This window comes from Saccoglossus kowalevskii, chromosome 8, assembly GCF_978046115.1.
Source record: "Saccoglossus kowalevskii chromosome 8, keSacKowa6.1, whole genome shotgun sequence".
Classification (NCBI taxonomy): Eukaryota; Metazoa; Hemichordata; class Enteropneusta; family Harrimaniidae; genus Saccoglossus; species Saccoglossus kowalevskii.
Window position 1 is genome coordinate 23,654,220 of NC_140648.1, and position 24,780 is coordinate 23,678,999.

Below are 24,780 nucleotides of genomic sequence, written 5' to 3' on the forward strand. Positions count from 1 at the left end.
TTATTAAAAATAGTATGGCACCCCCTTCAAATAAATTTATTCATCAGTGATATTTAGTCTGAAATATTACTGATATGCATGCTAAATGTCATTGATCGGTTTGTGACAATTGCAGACTAGAAATTGTGTATTTTAGAGTTTATTTTGAAAACATTCACTGAAACATGTAAACTCAGTTGGTGATTTCTCTGATCGGTTTCACACTTGAGCTTATCATGCGATAGATGCATGTACAGTTTGTACATCATCCAGCTCTAATGAGCAGTGAAATAGATTAGCAACATAGATCTTGGGAGAGATGTGGCCTACTATAGTATAAATTGAATGGGCAATAGCCACATAGAGCAGAGAATAACTCGCGAGCGTGATGAAAAGGAGCAATTGTTTTAAACTATGAAGACGTACAGTATGCTAGTCAATATACTTTAGACTCAAATGACAGCCACAAGACTTGCCTCTCAAATATTGCAGGGGGGGAGTCATCACCTGCACAGACAACAATTGTTTACAAACTAGCATCTACCCATGCCTTTTTCAGTGTGAGTTATCGCTTAGAACTTGATTTCTGTGTGTGCATGGTCAAGTGATGACCCCTTCCACTTTAAGAATACACACTAGGCAGAATTTGAGGAGTTGAAGAAAACAAATTGCTCATTGGTCAGCCTGTTAGGGCAGAGTAAGTAGCTTTGCATGGACTCCATACTGTTTCATTCATTTTCTTCAACACAGATGCAATGTGAAAAGTCTTGTTGCGGCCATTCACATTTAAGATGTTTCACTGACTCTTTGTCGTATTTGTCTTAAAGAATCAACCCTGCATGTGGTGCAATCACTTTATAGCATGCTCAACGTTCTTTATTGGGAGTGATAATTGAAACATTTTGCTTATTTCCTGTCATGCATAAATGGTCTCCATTTTAGTTTCAAAGTTACTACACTAAAACTGACATATCCTCATGTATGCATAACATTACCGCAAAATATGCCCATGTACAAGAATGGCTCTAGGAATGTAATGAAGTAATGTGTACTTTTATTATCGTGGAAGGGTACACAATTACAGAAGTCGGCATTAACAAATGACATACTTAATGGTGGCAATTTAGACGAACTTTTTCTTAGTTTTCATTGATGAAAATGTATGTTTTAAATTTGGCATAAACTGGATCAAATTTTTTGACACTTAAATAGCAAGGCAGTGAAAGCAAATAACATATCGCACCATGATTTGTATATGTGAGAACCACATTTCTTAGTGTTCCCATTGAAAACAAAAGAACTGAATTATCAACCACTAGGTGGCGCTTTTAATAACAATCTAACAAGTTGTCATCATTGCTTTCACTTGAGTACAACATATCATCAATGAGAGCCAGAGGATTCCACTCGTATATGTCAACACTTCGGGACTTTTCGCTCAGAATACGATCTAAATCAGTCTTTAATAAAAAGTCAATAAATTTAATATCAAGTTTGTGCTTCACTGTTAGTGCATTCTTATCTTTGCCATCAAGTCCCTTGACTATTAACTCTTTCAGTGTTATCAGGATTGTACAAGCCTTCTCTGCCACCACTCTGTCATGGTCATCAGAACTACTTTGTAATCCTTCTAAACAACCAGTCTTCTGAATGTGATACAACTCATCCCAAATAGACTCCGTCAGATTCTTTGTCGCAAAACATGGAAGATAGTGATGGATAATCACCTCCCAGAAGTTCAACACGCTGAGTTTTACTTCAAAATCTAAATCGTGACTGGCCTGAAGCATGATACTGAACACTGAGCGGTGTTCGGTGTTGCTTTCTCCTGCATCCTCCTCTACCTTGTGGCCGATCTTATAAGTAGAGTAGTTGCTGCTTAGTAGATATGATCTGATTTGTGGATGCTTCGTCAACCATTTTAAAAAAACGTCGACTGCAGCTCTTCTGGGGAATGCTTCAGTATCATGGAGGAGCACATTAGTTACAGTTTGTACCACAGATTGCTGTAAAATGAAGTCAAAACAAGTCATTGTAAATGATTCGGATATTAACAGAATATCCAGAATTTCACAACTTACTAAGATATAAAGCCCCAAAAATTCCATTATATAATTATATGCAATGAAGCTTTAGACAGACATTCAACTACAATTAACAGTGTTACTTCACCTTTTCCAGGTTTAGTTTATTCAACTTGTCACCTCTGATCAGATCATTCTCATATCGTACAAACAAAATTGCATAATCCACACATGAATCAGTTAGAAATATCAAATCAAACATTATGCGTGATGTTCAATACTAAGTTACACCAAACATGCCTGAGTAAAAAGTAGCCACCGGTTGTTCAGAGCTTATTGAAATAAAAAACATATCGAACATCTACATCATTATATCTCATCTGTCTAGGTATGGGTATGGGGACGCATGAAAATAACAATATGGCCACCAGTCGGCCATTTTGTATATGGGTCAGTAACCCATCATGTGTTCATACCAGGGTTACTATATTTTAGTATCAGTGTTCATACAAAGTCTGAATAAAAATCGGCCAAGACATGCATGAGAAACAGTTGCATGTACAAATACTGTTTGTTTAGTCTACAATGGCCACCAAGTCGGTCAGAGGTCAACAATATGAAAAACAAACATGCAACTTGATCAATGTGCCTTGTTGTTGAATCTCCTTTGAACAAGTCTTAAAAATGATCAGTCAGATGATTGGAACCCAAAACACAATTCCCTGATTCAGACTCGCATGCATCAATTTTAGAAAAGAGATTGGCCACAAACATTTTTGGTTTGTTTTTAGTGTAACATACCATTGTCTGTTCACATGTTGACATAAACTGCAACCATAATTCCTCACACAATGACATCTGTGCCAGTGAAAACAAAGACGAGGCTCTGACATAACTATCATCATCATCTCTAAGTTTCTCCCAAACCTCTTTGCCGAGTTTTGACTCTACAATCCAAGCTACAACATTTCTATTATCTGAATCAGAAGGGAGATGGAAAGTTGTTATGGTTTTACATTTATACACAACAGTTTTTGTGCAGCACATATGCAAATATCATGTAAACAAAAAATATTATATTATATCACATACAAAAAAAAAAGTCAGGAGAGATAACAGTGATACCCAATGTCCGGAACTGTCGCCTGGCACAAAAAAAACATATTGAAAACGACAACAACTATCACCCTTTTTGTGCACTTTTTTCTTTTTTGATAATATATGCAATATGTGGCCATTTTTTCAGCTGAAGAAAACAGAATGCAACAGGAACAATAAAAAACAAGTTTATTACATTGGATTAACCTTTATATTGTCATTCTTTTTCTAAAATGTTAGTCAAGACCTCAGTATTCATCAAGACAATGGTAATTTATGTCTATTTGATCTAAAATAAAATCAAAGATGAACTATGTAAAGCTGTTGTTTTATGGAAAAAAAATATCTAAATAATGAATATTCCCAACAATCAGTTATAAAATCAAAGTTAAACTACGTAAAGCTGTTATTTTATAAAAAATACAAATATCTAAATGATGAATATTCCCCAACAGTCAGTGAAAGAGCAATAGCATTATAGATTAAGATCATCAGATAGCAGGTGTTCAGCACCAATATACAGAAAATTTGATCAAAATCCACTTTGAATTTTTTGAGATTTTGCATACACAGACTGAAATGAGATTACCTTCATTGTTGCAGACAAGGAGGCTAAAAATAAATGTTTCACCAGAATGATGGTGTTTGAGTATTACCTGACAACTGTGTAATATCAGTGATGAAATTAATAACAGAATCTCTGACATCCCATCTAGTGTCATATGATCTTTTCTGTAATATATTAAAGAAGACTTTTGACAGAATAAGGTCACTGGGCTGACTGCACGCCTCTGTATCCTGTAAGCGTGGTTTCTTAGCAACCAGTTCATCTCCAGATTCACTTTCTGAACTTGTTGATTGACGTAGTATGGCGGTGATGGTCTTCAGCGACTTGCAGATGACCTAAATAAAAGGCAAACGATAATGAGTAACTTATTATGAGTAGTTTTTATTTAGTGTTTCTTATCTTCTAATGTATCACATTCAGAACAATTTTCAACTTCCCTTTTTCAATGTCAAGTTGATGAGCACCCCGACTAAATTTAAAAATCTGTTTAAATCATAGACTATATAGAGTTTATGTCTAAACTGAAACCTGCTTAACTTGAACATGTCTAAACCAAAACCACCACATCCAAAAATGTTCTCAATCAATTTGGAACATATTTTCACTTACATATCGGTATTTTCACTAGATTGAATTTAATTGTTTTCTTGTGCTATGCGAAGGACATTAAGTACTGCCTCTGTTGTCTCTAGACACTTTACATGTGGGGGACTCATCCAGGTTTGGGGTGGGTGGTTGTGGGTGGGGGGTTAATGTTGGCAAAAAAAACATAAATATATCGTTATAAATTCTTTTTCATTCAAACAAATGAAACAATCAATTTGTATTTGGACATAAACATAATAATTACTATGACAACCAGGCCAACATGAAATGTTCAGGATTTTGCAACTCTTCACACACCCAGACAATTTAATTACAATTATAATTGCTTGATTGGTTTAAAATATTTCTATCCTAGGTGACAGCTATTTAGATATTGGAATCCATGGTTTCCTCTCCGACTATGTTCCTAGGTTTCATAATGAGTTGGCATTTTTATAATAGTAACCATGACGATAATTTCTAAACTCATCATCCAATAATTGATTGGTTCAGATGATGAGAGAGATTATGATTAAATGGAATGTCTGATTGCGAAACGTACCAATGGGCTCATACCATTAGAACTCCATAGATGACAATGTTAGTGTTTGAGATAATGTCTCCAAAAAAGATCAAAATATTTTTGTAATTTGGTGAAACCACATGCATGTAATAGAATTCTGGCCAGTAAAACACATGTTGGTCAGCTCAAACTCCTACAAAATGGATGTAAACAAAACACACAGATTTGTCAGGTTTCAATATTCTCAGAAAAGCAGCCAGTTTGAAAGAGTCTAATCAAGAGCTGCCGAGATTTACAGGTCACCGGTACTTGTCAATAAACATTTAAAGTTGCCAGTCGGCCATTTTCAATTGAATCGTGAAACATCACCCACCACGTGCAATGTTTATACAAAGTTTGACATAAGTACAGTACTCGTTTTTAGACCAGTCCAAGTGGGCAGTGGCTATAAAGAGAAAATTATAAAGTACCGATATACAGAAAAACACAGAAGTGAGACTTTTGTGAAAAGACTTTTGAGTTTTGGAAGTGAAGTATAAGAAAAAAACTGATTTTTTTTAACTAATAATTATCCACAACACATACATAAATAAATAAAAATACAAAAATAAGAAAGAATGAAGATTCTCCATTAAAAAACAATAGATGAGGTAAAAAAAAAAACTTGCAATTAACTTATATACACTATGTACAATGTATATGTGTGTTGATCAATTCAAATATGTAGAACATATTTTTTTTAAGAGTTATTTTATAGATATAGGAGTGTTGTAGTTGATATTATTTGATTTGAAATTTTGAATTTAGATTTTTTAATAAATTGTTAAATCTCATATTATATCTATACTGATAAAGTGTTAGATCTTCTTTTTTCTACAGTATAATTTCTATGTGGTATTGTAAAAGCATTAATTTTAACTGATAACTGATATTTGATCATATTCACTGGCAGTGCGACAATCAGTCAGCTTATTGACTGCGACAAAAAGAATGTTGTGGCCCCTGACTTATTTTGTTTTTATACAAGGAGTCAATAAGCCGAAGGTTTACTGTAATTTGATTAACTTTTTATTGAGTGAAAAAAAACAAAAATTCAAAACAAAAAAGAGAAAAGACATAAAGCAGCCACACTTCATTATTTCACTATACCACACACACATGGACAATTGACCTACAACAGTAAAGATCACTCACCCACAACAAAAACACGCTAAAACAGTTTACATTCAATGAAAGGTCAAAGGTTAACAAGCGAGTCCAACACCTCACTTCATTCATACCACATTGCTTAATTTCCTTTCTATTTTTCTTCAAACTATGCAGAAAGTTTTTGAAGGACTAACGAAAAGGATAGGAAAAGTGAAGTTTTGTTTACTGGTATTATACAGCAGATAGAGATCGAGTTTTAAGAGGGTTCTTTTCAGCGATTGATTAATGAGGTTTTAAGTCTTATGTAAATGAGGGTGCCAGCTGCAAAAAAGTAGCGTGAAAGACAGTTATTGAGAATTTTTGGTGAAAATGTAGAGCATGACACTGTAAAAACTGAAAACGACGACAGAGAGTAAAATTCAGGGCTACAAAAATGGACCAGGGTGTAGAAATTTCAAGAAGATTAAAGATGGATAAATTTCCAGTTCCATTTCCAGATATCACAAAACCAGTTCAAACAGGGGTGAGTATGTCTGATGTAGTCGCACAGGTAGGGAAAAAGATAAGGGTATATACTGTATGTGTATGAACTGCGATAAAAAAAAAACAATGACAATTTCACTGAAACTATTATTCTAAACTTTCTCTTGTACATTTTTACACTCAGAAAACCGAGGGTCAGTGGGTAATTTGCACTATGAAACATGGATGAAAATGTTTGAAGTCAGTTTTTCATGTTTGCAAGATGTCGCTTCAATTATTTTTTTGGCTAAATAATAAATAATGAAACTTAGTAACATGTTATATAATTTTTAAGGTCTAAAATTTTGTAAAACAATTCACAATCGGCAGTCATGAAATTTCTGAAATGTACCATGCATAACTTGAAATTGTATTTCAAAAACATAATTCTATTTCAAACCGTGCATAGAAGCACAAAGCGATTTCTGTGAACTTTGGGCTGCAAACTAATGATATTTTCCAAGTGTTCTTATCTCTTCATTTATAATCCCCAAAAGCATTCAACTTCAACACAATTTCAGCAAACACTTACGGTATCTTAACTTCTATTATTAGTCCAATTATTACATCATCAATGGTACAATTTACAACAATCTCTGTTTTTACAGACAACTATCATGGCAACAGAATTTAATGATGGAGTCGTGATCGGAGGAGATACCAGAACAACATCTGGGTAAGTTGCTATAGAAACTATCATAACTCCTTTCAAGTATTGAAAACTGACGTCTTGAATTGTAACATAATTGCTATAACTATATCGGTATATCTATCACGAAAAACAAAAGAATTTATTTATTGAAATTCACTGTAAAGGTGTTGGTGAAAAAATCTATAACTTTGGGATTTTCAAAAATTGTGGTGGAAGAAAAAATATTAATATTTAATAATTTTTTTTAAATATTTTTATTAGGACTATTATCACACACAAAGTGTCAGATAAAATCACCGAGATCACAGATAGTATCTACTGTGCCAGATCGGGTAGCTTGGCAGATACGCAAGCATTGGCTGACATTATTAAATATTATATGGATATGTACAGGTAAATGACAACTCTGTGTCCTTACAAAAAAAAGACTGTCAGTTAACGTTGAAATCGTTGTTAACATTTCATTCACAGTAATACAAATTGTTACTATATAAACTGTCAGAGCTTGTGAACTGATACAACTGTGATTACTCGATGATGCAAAAAAAAAAAATCATCTTCTGGGACTAATCACTCATTTGATCAGTGATGGATCAGCATCCCATATGAATAGTTGTCAAATGTGCTCTATGATTAATGTCAACATGTTTTAATTATTTAAAGAGAAACTGTCAGCGTAACTGCACATGTGCAGGTGAAAGTCTCACATAATTAACAAGTGTTTACATGTTGATAGCAACCAGTTTTTAGAGATTTGTCAATACATATACATGTCAACTAGTATATTTAAACAATTGTCAAAATATATGTCATACTTGGTCATTGTTGAAGTATTAGTTACGTTTGTGATTAATTATTATTATGATACATCTGTCATCGTAACGCCATAAGTTACAGCGTAATTTTGTGGTATTTTACGGGGTGTTCTCATCCTACCTTGCAATGAAATGCAAATTCCTAATATGGAATTACGCGCGCAAGTGTCCTCTAATAATAGAAAAGAAACATGGCTGTCCCCTGGGTACTCAGACAGTACGTGGTCGCATTGACCTCAGCTGTGCGTCGGTCAATACTCATGCTGTACTGTCTTTGTGAATACTTTGCAGTATCCTCATAATAACCTCATATTAAAATTTCACGAAACAGAACAAAAAGTCCACTGAACTTTCCATCTCTTAGTTGATGGATAAATATTGTTATATTATTTTAAAATAATAATTTGACAGATTTATTAAATTTTTGTTTTTAGATATTATATTGATACAAATCCTATGGTAAGTGTTGTAGCTAAACAATTCCAATCACTGAGTTATACCTGGAGAGATAAAATACAAGCTGGTCTTATAGTAGCAGGATGGGACAGTGTGAATTGTGGTCAAGTCTACAGTATACCAATGGGAGGAGCCTGTGTAAGGCAACATGTCACCATATCAGGTAAAATTATTCATTATTCACTGGGTTTTAATTTTGTAATTTTTGCTGATAAGTGAATTCCGCTAATTTAACTTAAGGTAGATGCCTACTCATAAATTTAAAAACCCAGAGTTTATTCATTTTGCAATAAATTGTACTCCAAGGCAATATAAGGATATTGACCTTAAAAAAGTTGGCAGTCACCAGCCTTTTTTTCGAGAAATTGATGGTTGTATTTTAGTGGAAAGTCGCCAGTTTTACACTATTATAACACTTTTACCACAGGTTCCCATGGCAGAGATATTATGCAATATCTCAAAATCTAGCCTGGTGACAGGCTGAAAAAATCATAGTTTGATACAAATGTAATGATGGAGTAATTTTTGTTGTTCTGAACTATTTAAAAAATCTGGGTTTTAAAAAGTGTCAAAAAATGCAATTTTTCTTTAACATTGTGTTCTATGGAATTGTTCTAAAAATAGCAATTTTCAAGAAATATTAGGACACGTTTCTCAAAAAGCATTACTGTAACACACAAAATAATGCTATTTCATTGTACCATGGAACATTAGCTTCATGATTGTACATAATAAACCAATGAACATTGTCATGCAATTTTTGACCAATTTTGTCAAAAATTATGACTAGGCTTCCACCTTAAATCCACATAAACGTGAAATTTCAATAGAGCACATTTTTTCAGTGAAAAATTTGTGAATTTGAAATCCAGTGAACAGTGTGCCCTCTAAGCCGTTATGCTGCACCACTGATGCACAAAAAATTGATGTGATGCAACTAGTTATGCGTCACTAGTGTATCATTGATGCAACAGAAAATCGTGCATTGATGTAATTGATAGAATTTGAATAAGTTTAGTAAAATGAAATTCATAAACAATATAAAGTGTAAAAACAAAGTAAGTCAGGGGTCACAACATTTTTTTGACGCATACATACAACTGCCCTCAGCAGTCAGTAAGCTGACTCAACTTGATTGCCAGTGAATATGCTCGAAATAGTGAAATCAGATATCAATTAATGCTTTTGCAATACCATATAGAAACAAGCCATGCATGGCACAGTACCCGTCAGTTATAAAATTTAAGATATATAGTTTTATTTATAGTAATATAGTTGGATCATAAACAATTCAGAAGTATAGATCCAAAAGATGATGCTTGATTGTATAATGTATGTGTGAAGTTTGATTGTGATTGGTCCAGGCATGTCTAAAATACAGGTCCACATGGACGCACAGATGCACAAAGGTCAAAACATAAGTCCCCATTTTCGGACTGCATCCGAACGGGCACTAATGATACTGTAGAAAAAAGTAGATCTAACACTGTATCAGTATAGATATAATATGAGATTTAACAATTTATTAAAAAATCTACATTGAAAATGTGATCATTTCAGTCAAATAATATCAGCTATGAATGTTTTTATAATTTCAGGTTCTGGTAGTTCTTACATCAGCGGTTACATCGATGCATATTATCACAATCAAATGACAAAAAATGAGTGCATGAATTTCACAACAAATGGTGAGTCATTCCAAACTGTTTTTTTCAAAACGTCAAAAATTCACAGCTTGACGGATTAATTGGTATGGGTTGTGTAAAGATATTGAATTGAAAATCTTGGAAAATAAATAAACATGCTGCCAATGCATCTCTGAGACCTACAATTTATTAATGACCACCCCAAATAAAATGCAAGAAATGTATTCCACTGAGATACTACCAGTACACACTATGATTCCAGTGCTAATTTTGGTGTTGAGAAGCTGCCAAGCCAGCATACACAATTTTCATTTGCTCCATTCTTAACAAATATAATTATTTCACTGGTTTAATAAATCAATATAAGAACAAATATAATCCTACTTTCTAAACTCAGACCTTTATAGCGAACTGATGAAAAATTTATGTAGGTATTGGCTACGTTTTTTTTTTTTTATATTTATATTCTTTCATATATACAATATTTAGGTTCCATTTTTAATATTAATACCGGATTCTGCCGTAAATTCGCCCAGGGCCGCTAAACGGCAGTTCGGGTTTTTAAAAAAATAAAATGGGACCAAGAAACCGCCAAGGCCATTTTTCGGCAGTTTTTTAAGGTGTTATTTTAATTTTTTTTGATGCCTAAAAGTTTCGCCGTAGTCATTGCCGCCTATTCAAAAGTATTGATATTTATTGCGACAAGCGTGAATGGGTTAGCTTCATTTCGACGATGACCTGTTATCGGTGTAAACAAGTCATTGAAAATGACACAGTCCCCGTTAAATTTTTGAAAGTTCTCTTTGTGCTCGTCATATTCAAGTGGAGGGGTCGTCGCGAGCGTGTCCTTGAAACTTAAGTTCCAAGTGGTGTATACAACAGATTGTTTATTTACATCAAAACACGTGTTCTGTGTAGTAGTAATATAGCCAAAAATTAAAACAGCCGTTATTCGGCCATCTTTGATCTGATTATGAAACACACTGATATGTATGATGTATGTGCCAAATATGAGTGAAAATGGTATATAAATTGTGGAAATATAGTAGTAAGGCCAAAAAGTCAGATGGCTGTCAATCGGCCATCCTTGACCAGATTTTGAAACAAATTGTCATGGACATGCATCCTAACATGTATATAAAAGTACATGTATGTGCCAAATTTGAATGAAAACTGACAGAGCACGTCCAAGATACCGCATATAAAAAAACCAAGATGCCTGCCAGTTGACCATCTTTGATACAATTGCGAAATAAATCGTCATGGACATGTATCCTAACATGTATGATCTATGTACCAAGTTTGAATGACAAAGCATGTCCAAAGTACAACATTTTCAAAAAACAAGATGGCTGCCAGTCGGCCATTTTGAATCGAATCGCCAAACCACTGCATGTGCATATGTCCCACATAAAGTACTAGGCACATGCAAAGAATGAACGGATCGGTAGACCCAAGTTCAAATCCTACGTTAGGCTGAACATCAAAATGGTCGACCCCTACCCTGGGTGAGTGTGCCACAGACTCAATGGGAAGGCCAATTCCACTGGCCGAGATTCATTCACTAATGAATGCGACTTTGGAGGAACCTTGGTTAAGGTCCGCAGGTGCTTGTGTTCGACCGGGCCTGGTTGATGCCAGGATAGCGCATTACAAATTGCCATTTGACAGAGAGATGGCCACACAGCCCTGTCATGTAGTCCCAAACATGAATATGACTTCGGTGGCAAAATGCACTATGTGTCATCACTTGCAATTTGTACTAGGCACATGCAAAGAATGACAGGTCAACAGGATTCTGAAATATGACTCTAGACAGACTGACGCACATACAGACGGACAGACTCAGGAACTCACAGACGGTTGGGGACATGTATCCTAACATGTATGATCTATGTACTAAATTTGAATGAAAACTGACAAAGCATGTCCAAAATACAACATTTTCAAAAAACAAGATGGCTGCCAGTCTGCCATCTTTGATCCAATTGTGAAATAAATCGTCATGGACATGTATCCTAACATGTATACTCTATGTACCAAGTTTGAATGAAAACTGACAAAGCATGTCCAAAATACAACATTTTCAAGAAACAAGATGGCTGCCAGTCGGCCATTTTGAATCAAATCGCTAAACCACTGCATGTGCATATGTCCCACATAAGGTACTTGGCACATGCAAAGAATGAACAGAATCGGTCCACAGGATTCTGAAATATGACTCTGGACAGACTGACGCACAGACGGATGGACACACGGACAGATGGACAGACTCAGGGACTCACGGACGGTCGGGGACATGTATCCTAACATGTATGATCTATGTAATAAATTTGAATGAAAACTGACAAAGCATGTCCAAAATACGACATTTTCAAAAAACAAGATGGCTGCCAGTCGGCCATCTTTGATCCAATTGTGAAATAAATCGTCATGGACATGTATCCTAACATGTATAATCTATGTACTAAATTTGAATGAAAACTGACAAAGCACGTTCAAAATACAACATTTTCAAAAAACAAGATGGCTGCCAGTCGACCATTTTGAATTGAATCGCTAAACCACTGCATGTGCATATGTCCCACATAAAGTACTAGGCACATGCAAAGAATGAACGGAATCGGCCCAAGGGATTCTGAGATATGACTCCCGACGGACGCACGTACGCACAGACGGACGGACGGACGGGGACCGAATTATAAGTCCCCGTTTTCAGACTTCATCCGAACGGGGACTAACAATGTTAAATCATTCTTCAAATGCTCAGTTTATCCTTTGAAAACAACTATTTTTTTATTTAAAAAACAAATCATGCCCCATCATGTCCCATCAAAATCCAAGCCAAAAGATCGTACTACAACATCGGCAAATCTCTTCCGCATTGCGTTTAATAACATTAACATATTTAAATGAGCTATGGTAATTTTAACACGTTGGCATCATCCATCGTTTTCATTGGTTAATTATCAATTTGACCTATCAGGTCAAAGAACACCATTTTAGGTCGAAACATGGCGGGTATTCATTTCTACAGCATCGAGCATTGAAAAAGCGATCGGAATCGATGAAATAAAGTTGAAATTTATTTGCATTTCATAACAATTCAACGAATTTATTTTTTGTACGTTATTAAAATCATTACTAGGTAATAATCAACAATTGTGAAACGCAGCCTGACCGGCTTACGCTACCATGATCATTTGCTACTAAGAAATGCAGTTGTGTTCGTTTTTATTTGAAACTTCTTTTAGTTTTAGAATATACTTTCGTTACTAATAAAATGAAACAAAATAATTCTATTTGGCGCACGAGGTTCATTAATGTGATTTTTTTGGAGAAAAATGCGCCGTCTACTTTTTAATTCAGCTAGAAAAAATGCATACAATTTTAGATTAGCTTCTGCAATAGTGTCTTTCGTTTTAGGTGGTCCAACTGCCGGTGTTGAAAATCGTAGGTGGATTTTTCAATGAAAATATAAGCCCCCTAAAAATATTTGATGATAATTTTTTGAAAATTTTAACCCCAAATAAGTGCCCACCAGCCGTGAAACCGCCCAGGGCGATTTTTCAGATGGGCGAATTTACGACAGAATCCGGTATATATAAAAAAAATTAAAAACAAAAATTGGAGCCTACATTAACAATACCATTCCAGCAAATTAAAAGGAATTTCGTATCGTAGAAGTTCAAAATTCAATAATATGCAGGGATACAGGGATACAGGGAGATGACTTCCAATTTTTTGTATAAGTCGATATTTAATGATTAAATATTTTATTTCTATCATTGCAGCTATATCCCTAGCCATTGCTAGAGATGGCGGAAGTGGTGGAGTCATCAGACTAGCGGTAATTACAAAAGACGGTGTTGAGAGAAAAGTTATTCTGGGAAACCACCTACCATGTTTTTATGATGGGTGATAAACTGAGATGACCTAAGATGCTTATGGTTGCTATGGCAATGGAGATCAGAATGAATATGATGAACGAAATACTGAGAATGAATTCTACTCTTCAGATATCATGTTTTTTCTTTAAAAATTAGATTGAATTAAATTTTGTGTACATGTACATCAGAAATGTTGTATTATTTTTATATAATGACTTTGTCAGACCAGCTGTAGTAAAACCTTTGCTTCAAATTCAGGCTTGGATGTTCATAATTTAATAGCAAACACAGAAACACAGAGTAATGTTATCAATATTAAAACAAGACAATAGACCTACGGTACTATCCATATGTGGATTGTCCACCATTTTCACCACTACACCACTCAGTTGATACAAGTCATCGTCTGGCAAAAAAAAAAATAGGTAACAATTAAAATCATACATCACATAAACTTTATATATCACTAGAAAAAAAATGTCATTCCGAAGCTTTGACTTGAACCTTGATTCTGCTTTAATCATTTTTTTACAAGTTAACACTTGTGTCTAGTTGAGAAATTGTCTCACAACTTTTCAAACCCTATCAACTTAATGAACAGATCAATATTCCTTTCATGTCTTCTTCAATCAGCACACTACCTAGAGTTCATGGGGGAATGGAACTTATAATGATGTCAGGCAAATAGTGATATGATCAGAAAATCACTACATTTCTAGAAATTGTATAGAAATAAGCAAGTCGATCAAAGAACTGGTCAGTGTTCATCTTGACTGTCTTTGCTATGTATTTAATTTACAATTATATGTGTTTTGCGTTTCAAAAATTGGCAATAACCTTATTCATTTCTCTTTACAAAATGTACCTCACAAGTTTTACAATATAGGTAGGTACAAATTATAAGAAACATGCCAGATCACATGATCATAAATAGTTCTACATTATGCTAATATCATGCAAATGGTTCTGCATTATGCTAATAGTATGCAAATAGCTCTACATTATGCTAATATCATGCAAATGGTTCTGCATTATGCTAATATCATGCAAATGGTTCTGCATTATGCCAATAGCATGCAAATGGTTCTGCATTATGCTAATAGCATGCAAATGGTTCTGCATTATGCTAATAGCATGCAAATGGTTCTGCATTATGCTAATAGCATGCAAATGGTTCTGCATTATGCTAATATCATGCAAATGGTTCTGCATTATGCTAATATCATGCAAATGGTTCTGCATTATGCTAATATCATGCAAATGGTTCTGCATTATGCTAATATCATGCAAATGGTTCTGCATTATGCTAATATCATGCAAATGGTTCTGCATTATGCTAATATCATGCAAATGGTTCTGCATTATGCTAATAGTATGCAAATAGCTCTACATTATGCTAATAGCATGCAAATGGTTCTGCATTATGCTAATATCATGCAAATGGTTCTGCATTATGCTAATATCATGCAAATGGTTCTGCATTATGCTAATATCATGCAAATGGTTCTGCATTATGCTAATAGCATGCAAATGGTTCTGCATTATGCTAATAGCATGCAAATAGCTCTACATTATGCTAATATCATGCAAACAGATCGGCATTATGCTAATAGTATGTAAATTAGCTCCACATTATGCTAATATCATGCAAACAGATCTGCATTATGCTAATAGTAAGCAAATAGCTCTGCATTATGTTAACAGCATGCATATGGCTCTGCATTATGCTAATAGTATGCAAATGACTCCACATTATGCTAATAGCATGCAAATGGATCTACATTATGCTAATAATATGCACATAGTTCTACATTATGCTAATAGTATGCAAATAGATTGAAAATGAGTAAAAGTTAGGAAGGTTACTCACCACTGACTGCGTATACATCACATAATGTCAATGCTAAATCCAGTAAAAACTTGGTTAATTTGGTGTTACCTAGTAGATGCTTCGTATATTGAGTCGATAGATTTTGACGATCTGGTGAACTTGTGATTGGTAAGAGTATTATGGGATATTTGAGAAATCTACACAACTTATCATCATCCAATCGCCCACCCTGTAAAAATCAATATGGTGATATTCATTTGTCAATTGTGTATTAAAATCTAAGTTACAAACAGCATGAAAGACAAAATTGTCAACTTTTACAAAACAAAATTGCATATTTGTTATTGTTAAGCTCTGTAGCGTAAATGCTCGTTTAGCTAAAAATTAACTATAAAATGTGTAAAAAAAAAAAAAAAAATGACAAAAATTATGTAGATCACTAAAAGTGCTCAAATCCTTGTATTTAAAAATATTACAAATTCAACAAAAACATTTACTTTTCATTGAAATGCTGATAAAAACAGTAGTACCGGTAATTCTGTGAACAGTTGTCCTTTCACCCATCCATATATCACTAGAGGGCGCTATCTTTATACATTTGGAAAATCAAAGATAAACAAGCAGCCTCTCGGCTGAGATAGCTCCGCTGTTAGCAATGCACATTTTAATTAAAGAACTGAAGACATCATTAGAAAATGAACAATATGTATAGTATCAAAGCAATCGGACTTACAGTTTTTAACAAGAAATCGAAAATATCACTTTCTACCAAAAATTACAAAAATATTCACCAAAATTAGTGAATTGAAGATATCATCACAAAATGAACAAATCTGAGAGAGGTTCACATGTAGTACCTATATATGTAATATCAAAGCAATTGGACTTGCGGTTTTTAACAAGAAGTCGAAAATATCACTTTTTACCAAAAATGACAAAAATATTCACCAAAATTAGAGAATTGAAGATATCAACATGAAATGAACAAACCTAAGAGAGGTCTATACACCAAGTATAAAAGCATTCAGGCTAGTAGTTTTTAAGAAGTCGAAAAAGTAAAATATTGACACGGACGACGACGGACAATCACTCATATGATAAGCTCCGCTCGACAAAGTCGACAGCGGAGCTAAAAAGATACAAGCACACTGTAATAGCTTTGAAGTACAATACATCGGTTGTCAAGAACTTATTGATTACCTTCGTACATTGCCGTTGCAGTGCCATTATAGAGTGCATTACTAAACTAATGCATGTACCTCTAGACTTCATGGCGGCCATTATGAAATCCACCGTCGACGAACTAATAACAGTACTTGGAGATGGATGGAGACAAAAATCTAGTGGCAGAAAAACTAACTCATATAATCTGAAAAAAACAAGAAAATAAATCCATAATTTGAGTAAGTTTGTGTTTTAAACTTGTGGGTTTATCTTAATAATTAAAATTCAGAATAAAAAGGGGCTATATTTAAAAGATGAATAATTGCAACGGCCACACTCTTTTCAAGCAGCATTATGCATTGAGCCTTAAAGTCAACTTGCGTCATCATTCACAAATTTTAATTTTTTTTTAATTTTTTCATAATTTTTCAAAATTTTCGATCAAGACTTGTAGTAAATAGAAAATTAGGTCCATTTGGTCAAAAATTATCAAAAAAATATATAGAAAAATACATAAAAAATGGCAAAATGCTACACAAAAATTTGACGGGAAAAACGATTATGGCACTTGTATAATATAATCATGAATTGACAGATAATAAATTCCACCTTGCAACTTTCTGTCAAATATATGATTACCTATTATGCTGCTCATGTTGTTGATCCATTTCTAATAGCAGCGTTGTTGTTAATTTCAGCGCTGGGCTTAATTTCCCATGATGCATCAGTGACATAATCATCACAATTATATCATCCATTTGAATCCAGTCGGATGTCCTGAAAGACGAAATACGTTGAAAAACAACACAGAACATAAACTGTTGAATATTTGTCACAATCGTTCTTTGGAGTATTATTAATAATACTGCAATTTACTTTTACAATCTACTTTCACATCTGTACACTTCCCTGAGCAAGAGAGGTAGTGTTGACTAGCGCCCTCTAGAGTTCTGGGTATGTTGTTTATTGTCGGTAAACTGTATTTTAAAAACAATGTTCCATAGATGCAGATATGGTAAGAATCCTACGACAAGCTCAGATGAAAATTAAGACACTAATTTTTAAATGAAATATAACACTGTCACTCACTGGAGATTCTCTATGTATTGTGTATATGATATACTAAAAAAAAAAATAGCTTTGTCATACAGAAATAAAGATATCAATTTTGTTTCGGACTTGATTACTTGCTTTCAAAGTTATTATTTCAGCGTTGCAATGTGACAACAATTCAATATAATCCAATTTATCATTTCAAACCAAGCATTATCTCTATGCTGTGAAGTCAACAATATTTACGATGTGCAAAATTGGATACAATATTTCAATATTATCTGATGGAACTATAAATATCGTAAAGATGTCACCTTGTTTTCCGTGCAATAACTATAAATAACTCGACAATATTCGCACATACACCGGCATCACAATTTATCACCATATCCTGGCAACTTGCTAGTAAATATGTTTCCATGGCAACACTTCCCCCAACAGATTGATCAGTTTCAAAGAGTTTTCTGAGCATCTGTAGTACGGATACAATTTCTGGCTTTTCTATCGTAGAGTCACTTCTTAAGACTTTTGTCATGTACTGCAATAAACGTTCAGATGACTTCTCATCAATTGCATGCTTTTCTTTTCCATTGTCCAACTGTGACTTTTTCACTAATGCTACTTTTTCTCTTTCAGCAAGCATGCCATGTTTATAACACCAAACGATGAGACTAACGGTGAAATCTTGCGCTGCTGTTATTACGAACATGCTTGCATCAACAAGACAAGCAATGATTTGTTCAATACACTCTGTAAATAAAAAGTAGTTTGTCACAAAACAACAAAACATAACGTGACAGATAAAAGGATTTGTCAACTAAGAATAACTTATTGTAAACTTAATGTAAAATTATGTATTGACATAAAAATCATCGTTTATTACCAAATTTATATTAACTTAATTAGTCCATAGAAGGTTATTTGAGAAGCATGCACAGACAGCGTGATATGCTTTCAACATATAGTAATCTCAAACTACAACTGTCTCAGGGTTTGCTAAGCATGATAAACAATAGAGGAAAACTCATTACAGCAATTCCCCCCTGAGAAAATAAACTTTATTGAGGACAAAACAGAAATTGCAAGTTGCAAAATAGAAGTATCTTGCCAATTATTCACCCCCGAAGGCTGAATTGCTAATTATAGAGTCAGTACACATGCCATAAACGTTTAGATATTTTTTCCCCCTCGTGTAATATCTACATATTGATATTAAGTTTTGTAATTGTGGAGTCATATTGCAGATGGATGGATGTACTGCGTAATGAAATCTAATAGGAATGACCTGGTCACTGCTTGAGGAGCACGCCATAAATCAACACATATATCGACACTAATTGAGAAAAATTACACAATACTGACACAGTCGATGTAATTTAGCCGAAACAAAGTAGGATGTTTAATCGCCCGGGGATTGTTTTTATTCTCATTAAAAACCCTGGAGGATATAGACAATGTATTTATAATATGCAACTCTTTAAGAAAGCCCACTTTACTTTTAAGAAGCAATTCTCAGAAGGGTTGGAGACAATAAATTATTCAAATTACCTAACTGTGTAATTACTTGATACGCATAATTCAAATTAACTTTCATACTGTTGAGCCAGGCACAGCGTACGGATGCATCTAGCCAGTATTCGATCCCCTCCAAGGCTCTTTGGAAGATTCTGTGTTCAAGACTAGATTCAATACCAGTAAAATGAGCAGCCAGCAGTTGGACAGTGTCGTCATGCTTCAACAGGATACCGTTCAATTTTAACGCAAATGTCATGGTGCATGGTTCGCAGGATGTGGTGACAACATGCGAGAGGAACGATACTAATCCAACGTCTTCTTTGAATAATTTCATTCTGTCATCTGTAATGATATAGAGTTGTATTCTAATTTTGACCAAAATAAGACTGTTGAGCATGATACATGTATGATATTAATTAATGAGGAACATGAGAATGTTGATTAAAATGAGATTAATGAACAAAATGAGATTGTTGACTAAAATGAAATTGAGCAAAAATAAAATTGTTGACCAAACTAAGAATATTGACTAAAATGATATTGTTGAGCAAAATATGATATTGTTGAGCAAATTGAGATTGTTGACCAAAATGAAATTGTTGACCAAAATGAGATTAATGAGATTGTTTTAGAAAATTTAGATTGTTGATCAAAATGAGATTGTTGAGTGAAATATGATATTGTTGACCAAATGAGACTGTAGACCAGAATATTAAAATGTTGGTTATCGGTAATATATGAGATTGTTGTCAAAAGCAAAATTGTTGATAAAAAAATAGAAATATCATTGAATGTGAATTAATAATAATTTGAAAATTACAGAAAATGTGCAAATTCTGTAAAGCACAATATAATAAGAAAAATATTCATAGATTTCAAGAATTTTAAAAATGATGGTTGTTAAAACTGAATTCCCTGTGACACAGAAATATAGGTGTTGCAAAGCACGAATAGTCGAAAATTGGCAGTTGAACACAGAGACAATTTTAGAGGGGGGGGGGGTCCACAGGGGAGCGTTCATACCTCAAATCATTTTACTCATATGAACATATCCCACAATGCAATGTACAATGACATCATTTCCACCTAACCAAACACCCTGCATCCACCTCAGGCACATACATATGACAGAACAACTGTCTGACAAGTTTGACTGATAATAGATGCACAGTGAGAAAACCACATCAAAGAAGCGGTAATGCGCTAGATCTCAGATACCGTATTTCAAGTATTTTATTTAAAAAAAATATCGTCAGAGTGATAACACTGTGATCTGGGGAGACACACTGATGACCTAAACCGTAGTCACGTCAGTTCTTTCAGTTCAATAGAGTCACTGATGAACTGCATGTAAGCTTTCATGACCTCATACCCTGTTCTTATTGGTGACACAGACACAGGATTGGAAAAAAAAAAAACTTATTATTTAGTGATTAAAATCTAACTGAGATTAGTAAAAAAAAAATTACCAATCAGAGACAGGAGTTAATTATTCTTAACTGAGATTAGTAAAAAAAAAATTACCAATCAGAGACAGGAGTTAATTATTCTGTTCAGAATTTGAAGGCTATCTTTTTAGAATTCTTAAGAACACTAATTGTGACATACCGGTAAATCAGTTGTTTTTATACATGCTATCAATGCCATCTTGTAATCCCAATTGAGCATACAGCAGGTCATATATAGACGTTTTTAATCTGGCACACTGTACAGATGCTGGTGTGATTGAGATAACATTCACTGAGTATACATGTACCTACAGAATGACTGAGGGTTTCGATATACAAACTGGGAGGTAGACATGAGAATTTGAATACAGGAGAACAATTTAGTCTAAGGGTAAAGAAAAAAAAAGATAATTCCATAATGATGGCATAATTTTTAAAGAATTATGAGCGTGACTCACAAAGCTATCAGGTGACTTTTCATTTTTAAAGTCAGTATCATTGTCATCATTAATTTCAAATTATTCTTTTTAGTATTTACCTACGTTACTAATATAAGACATATTTTGGGAGATAGCAAGTAAGCTATGAAAGCAATCTAAGCTGGTTTAATCCAGCTTAAAGCTGGCAAAGTTACACTCTAGATATAACAGATCGTGAACTGAAAGTACATATAGGCTTGAATTGACCCACGTTTATATATCATACCGGTAAAATAAAAGTGTAAACACCCTGGAGAACTGAAAGGTAGCACAGCGAACTGGCCCTGAAATCTGCATAATTAAACAACATTTTAAAAATGCATTCACTTCAACACAGTCTGCAGGAGACTGTGATTGCAGTACATATATGAGTACTGTGGAATACTTTATTTTCACTTGGAATTAATTTTTAAACATGGTTGTCCCCTTAACACTTCAGTAGCATACCAGTGAATACACTATCATACACAGTACACCTTGACTTTGAAGGTATGGTAACAGCTCCCTGGTTATTAATTGCTGGTACTGTTGGGTATATGTATAATATGTTATATTCTGATTAAAAAATCATAATACATGTGAGTGGCAACTTGGAATGTGTCGTTTGATTATTAATTCATGTCCCACGAATGGCAGTGATTTAGAAATACGTAAACATTTTCCAAGCATTCACAGCATTCGCTTTGCTAGTGAATTATTGCTGGTCAGTCAAAAACGATAACTGGTCCTGCATTTATGATAAATATACTATTCACAGACAGACAAAAAGTAAAATTAACAAAATTCTCTATCTGTATACATAACTCCTATTTTATTTCCTGTATTTTGACCCTTATCTGTGCAAATCAATGTAAAAGTACATGGGGATGGATGATAAGCTTTAACTCAAAACGTTAAGCACCCCCACCCCCTCCCCATCAGTCACGAGAGCGCATGTACTGCAAGGCAAGAGCAGATGACAATGTCAGTAATTGCTTTATTTCAATATCAAAACACATAATTTTCATAAATTCTACTTTATTTTAATTACAACTTTATTATTACACCAGTGTATGAAATTGGCCATAAATTATTGCCAGACGTCAGGACTAGTAACTTTCTAAATTTCCCTTTCCTGGTAGAAAGTTACCAGTCCTGTTTATTTTTCCCTCATATTTTCACACTCATTACAAAATAAAATATGAAACACATAGACTATTTGCTCAATTTATTGTTGATTTTCGCTGTGAGAAAGGAACATAGACAGCTTGAAGTATTTTACAGTAAACCTGCTTACACTCGTAGTCATTCGTAGCCACACAAATTCTGATTTCCATAATGCTACGATTGTTTGTTTTCTCTAGGTCTTATGTATTCGTTATTAGATTCCTTCCTTTCATTGCTTTTTCAGCAGCTATTTCAAAGACTGATTACAAACTTTATAGCAAGTCTCAGAAGTATGGGGGCAGCCAATTTGCAAACTCGCTAGCATCATTGTGCATAAATTCTTTGCATCTTTTCCGGCATTGAACTTCAAGATTTTAACAAACGTCTTTTATCGAGGCTTCAATGTGTTTTATTTTATTGTTTTTTTTCCAGATATTGATTTTTAATTAATTCATCCAATATTTGAATCACACAAGATACCTAATTTTAGACGTGCATTTTCATGCTTATATGCTTCGCTCATTAGTGTATTTTCCGGCATATCTCATATCCTCATCCAGTATTGACAATGCTGTAATATATCATTTCCAATAAATTCTAGTCGCGCCCCCTACATGTGGGGAGCCACCTAACGCTAAAACAGGGAAATCCTCTTACCTGTACACTGTGTTATGTTTTCAATCAAAGTTAGCAGTTTTTCGACGCACGTATCGTCCACGATAGTCTTACTTGAATCCAGTAGAAGATGGAACACATCAGGTAACCTCTTCAAACACGCGTCAATGTGGGTAGACTCCATAATCATTTGTCAGCTATACAACTCTCAAGATCAAATCTTTGATTTATGAACGAACGGATATATTACAACTGCTTCTGACAAGTTTCGCGCACATTATGAATCGTTGCTCGAAGGACTAGAATAATTCACTGGAATGAACTGATTTGTTTTCATATTCAAACTCTGACCACTACGATCGTTATCAATATTTACATTCCGACACTTTAACGTGCACACCTCGTCCTGGGCGCCGCCATTTTCTTCTTCGTAAAGGACCTGTGCGGCTAATAAAGTGTATGATTTAAGAAAATAAATTTTGGGCGGGATTGAAAGTATAACGTTATGACTATTCTATGTTAATAGTAAAAATTCGTATTTTGACGTGAGGGTAATACCTTAAATATTACCCTCACGTCAAAATACGAAAATATATTTAATATAGCCACCCAATCACTGTCACGGGAGTCTGGCAAATCAATCAGGAAACACTTGTAACTGTGATTATTTACTTGAAATAGTATTTACATTCAGGAATTTGTGTTTTAGTGGAAAATTTGGAACTATATAAAGTTGCTTGTTCCTCGTCAAATATTTGTTGACTAAATTAAACAACTCATTTTTTTAACTGGAGTGCGGTAATGATGATTTGTTACATCTTCGATCATTAGGGTCGGACCATTTAGAAATAGGGGGTATTTAAAAAATATAAAAGTGACCGACGTGTATGGGTTCAGCAAAAAAAAATAGTTGAAAACAAAGAATGCTCTATTTTTATTTTAATGTATGAGTAGGGTTTTTTTGTTTAGAGTGTTTACTAGGTTTGATGTGTTGAAGACAATTCGTATACTTATGCCTATAATGTTCCAGCTGACATCAGGTCTTGTGTTCAATTATGAGAATTACCCCCATTCTGTAACCAGTACACAAACAAGCATCCTGAACTCCTGCATTCGGGCGAACCAACATCCAACCTAAAATCACCGGCAACTAATCACTGGATAAATCAAGAATGTGTGCGTATATACATTATAAAACACACGCTACTCAAAAGAACTTGACTACATCGCGAAATACTAGTATTTTGGTTTGAAAATCAACTAAATTGATCTCCTATTGACATATAGAGAAATGTTATGTATTGGATCAACTGAAAGGTCATGAAATATTGATTGAATAGATTTAGACGTCATAGCATCGATAAAATATGTATATTTTATATTTTGAAATAGGTTATATAAAAAAAAAAAGTACAAGCCACCATTATAATCTATGGACCGAAATAGAATTGGTTTGTAGGATAAATGAGAAGGTCTTTAATTACCTCATTAACCATATGCAAATCTAATTGTTTTTGTATGAAAAACGCTATACACATCTCATGTGTGAAAGACAGACAGATATACAAGAGAGCTTGTTAAGCTAATTTGATTAATAATTAACTTTTTTAGATTGTTTCTTC

At 34.0% G+C, this 24,780-nt stretch overlaps 2 protein-coding genes across 2 annotated transcripts; one reads left to right on the plus strand and one right to left on the minus strand.

Annotated features, from left to right (window-relative positions):
* Window positions 1–1,011: 1,011 nt before the first annotated feature.
* LOC102802263 (integrator complex assembly factor BRAT1-like) lies at window positions 1,012–23,597 on the minus strand. The gene is made up of 10 exons (XM_006814685.3): window positions 23,201–23,597; window positions 19,504–19,812; window positions 18,270–18,705; window positions 17,542–17,679; window positions 16,939–17,107; window positions 15,778–15,967; window positions 14,246–14,313; window positions 3,758–4,004; window positions 2,805–2,980; window positions 1,012–1,985 (listed from the first exon to the last, which is right to left on the minus strand). The coding sequence occupies exons 1-10, from the start codon at window positions 23,340–23,342 to the stop codon at window positions 1,308–1,310; spliced, it is 2,553 nt and encodes an 850-aa protein (XP_006814748.2). The 5' UTR covers window positions 23,343–23,597; the 3' UTR covers window positions 1,012–1,307.
* LOC144349465 (proteasome subunit beta type-6-like) lies at window positions 6,360–14,098 on the plus strand. Its single transcript, XM_078008029.1, has 6 exons — window positions 6,360–6,449; window positions 7,057–7,124; window positions 7,362–7,493; window positions 8,350–8,534; window positions 9,970–10,059; window positions 13,812–14,098. Exons 1-6 carry the CDS (start codon window positions 6,360–6,362, stop codon window positions 13,937–13,939), a joined length of 693 nt encoding a protein of 230 aa, XP_077864155.1. The 3' UTR covers window positions 13,940–14,098.
* Window positions 23,598–24,780: the final 1,183 nt, after the last annotated feature.

Bases quoted from the DNA above. Each gene is read 5' to 3' on its own strand.
- LOC144349465 (XM_078008029.1), top strand. From the start codon at position 6,360: ATGGACCAGGGTGTAGAAATTTCAAGAAGATTAAAGATGGATAAATTT. The intron at 7,125-7,361 runs GTAAGTTGCTAT...TATTTTTATTAG, and splicing joins GATACCAGAACAACATCTGG to GACTATTATCACACACAAAG. The intron at 8,535-9,969 runs GTAAAATTATTC...TTATAATTTCAG, and splicing joins GCAACATGTCACCATATCAG to GTTCTGGTAGTTCTTACATC.
- LOC102802263 (XM_006814685.3), bottom strand. From the start codon at position 23,342: ATGGAGTCTACCCACATTGACGCGTGTTTGAAGAGGTTACCTGATGTG. The intron at 19,813-23,200 runs GTAAGAGGATTT...ATATCATTACAG, and splicing joins AAACATAACACAGTGTACAG to ATGACAGAATGAAATTATTC. The intron at 17,680-18,269 runs GTGACATCTTTA...TTCGTCTTTCAG, and splicing joins GTTATTGCACGGAAAACAAG to GACATCCGACTGGATTCAAA.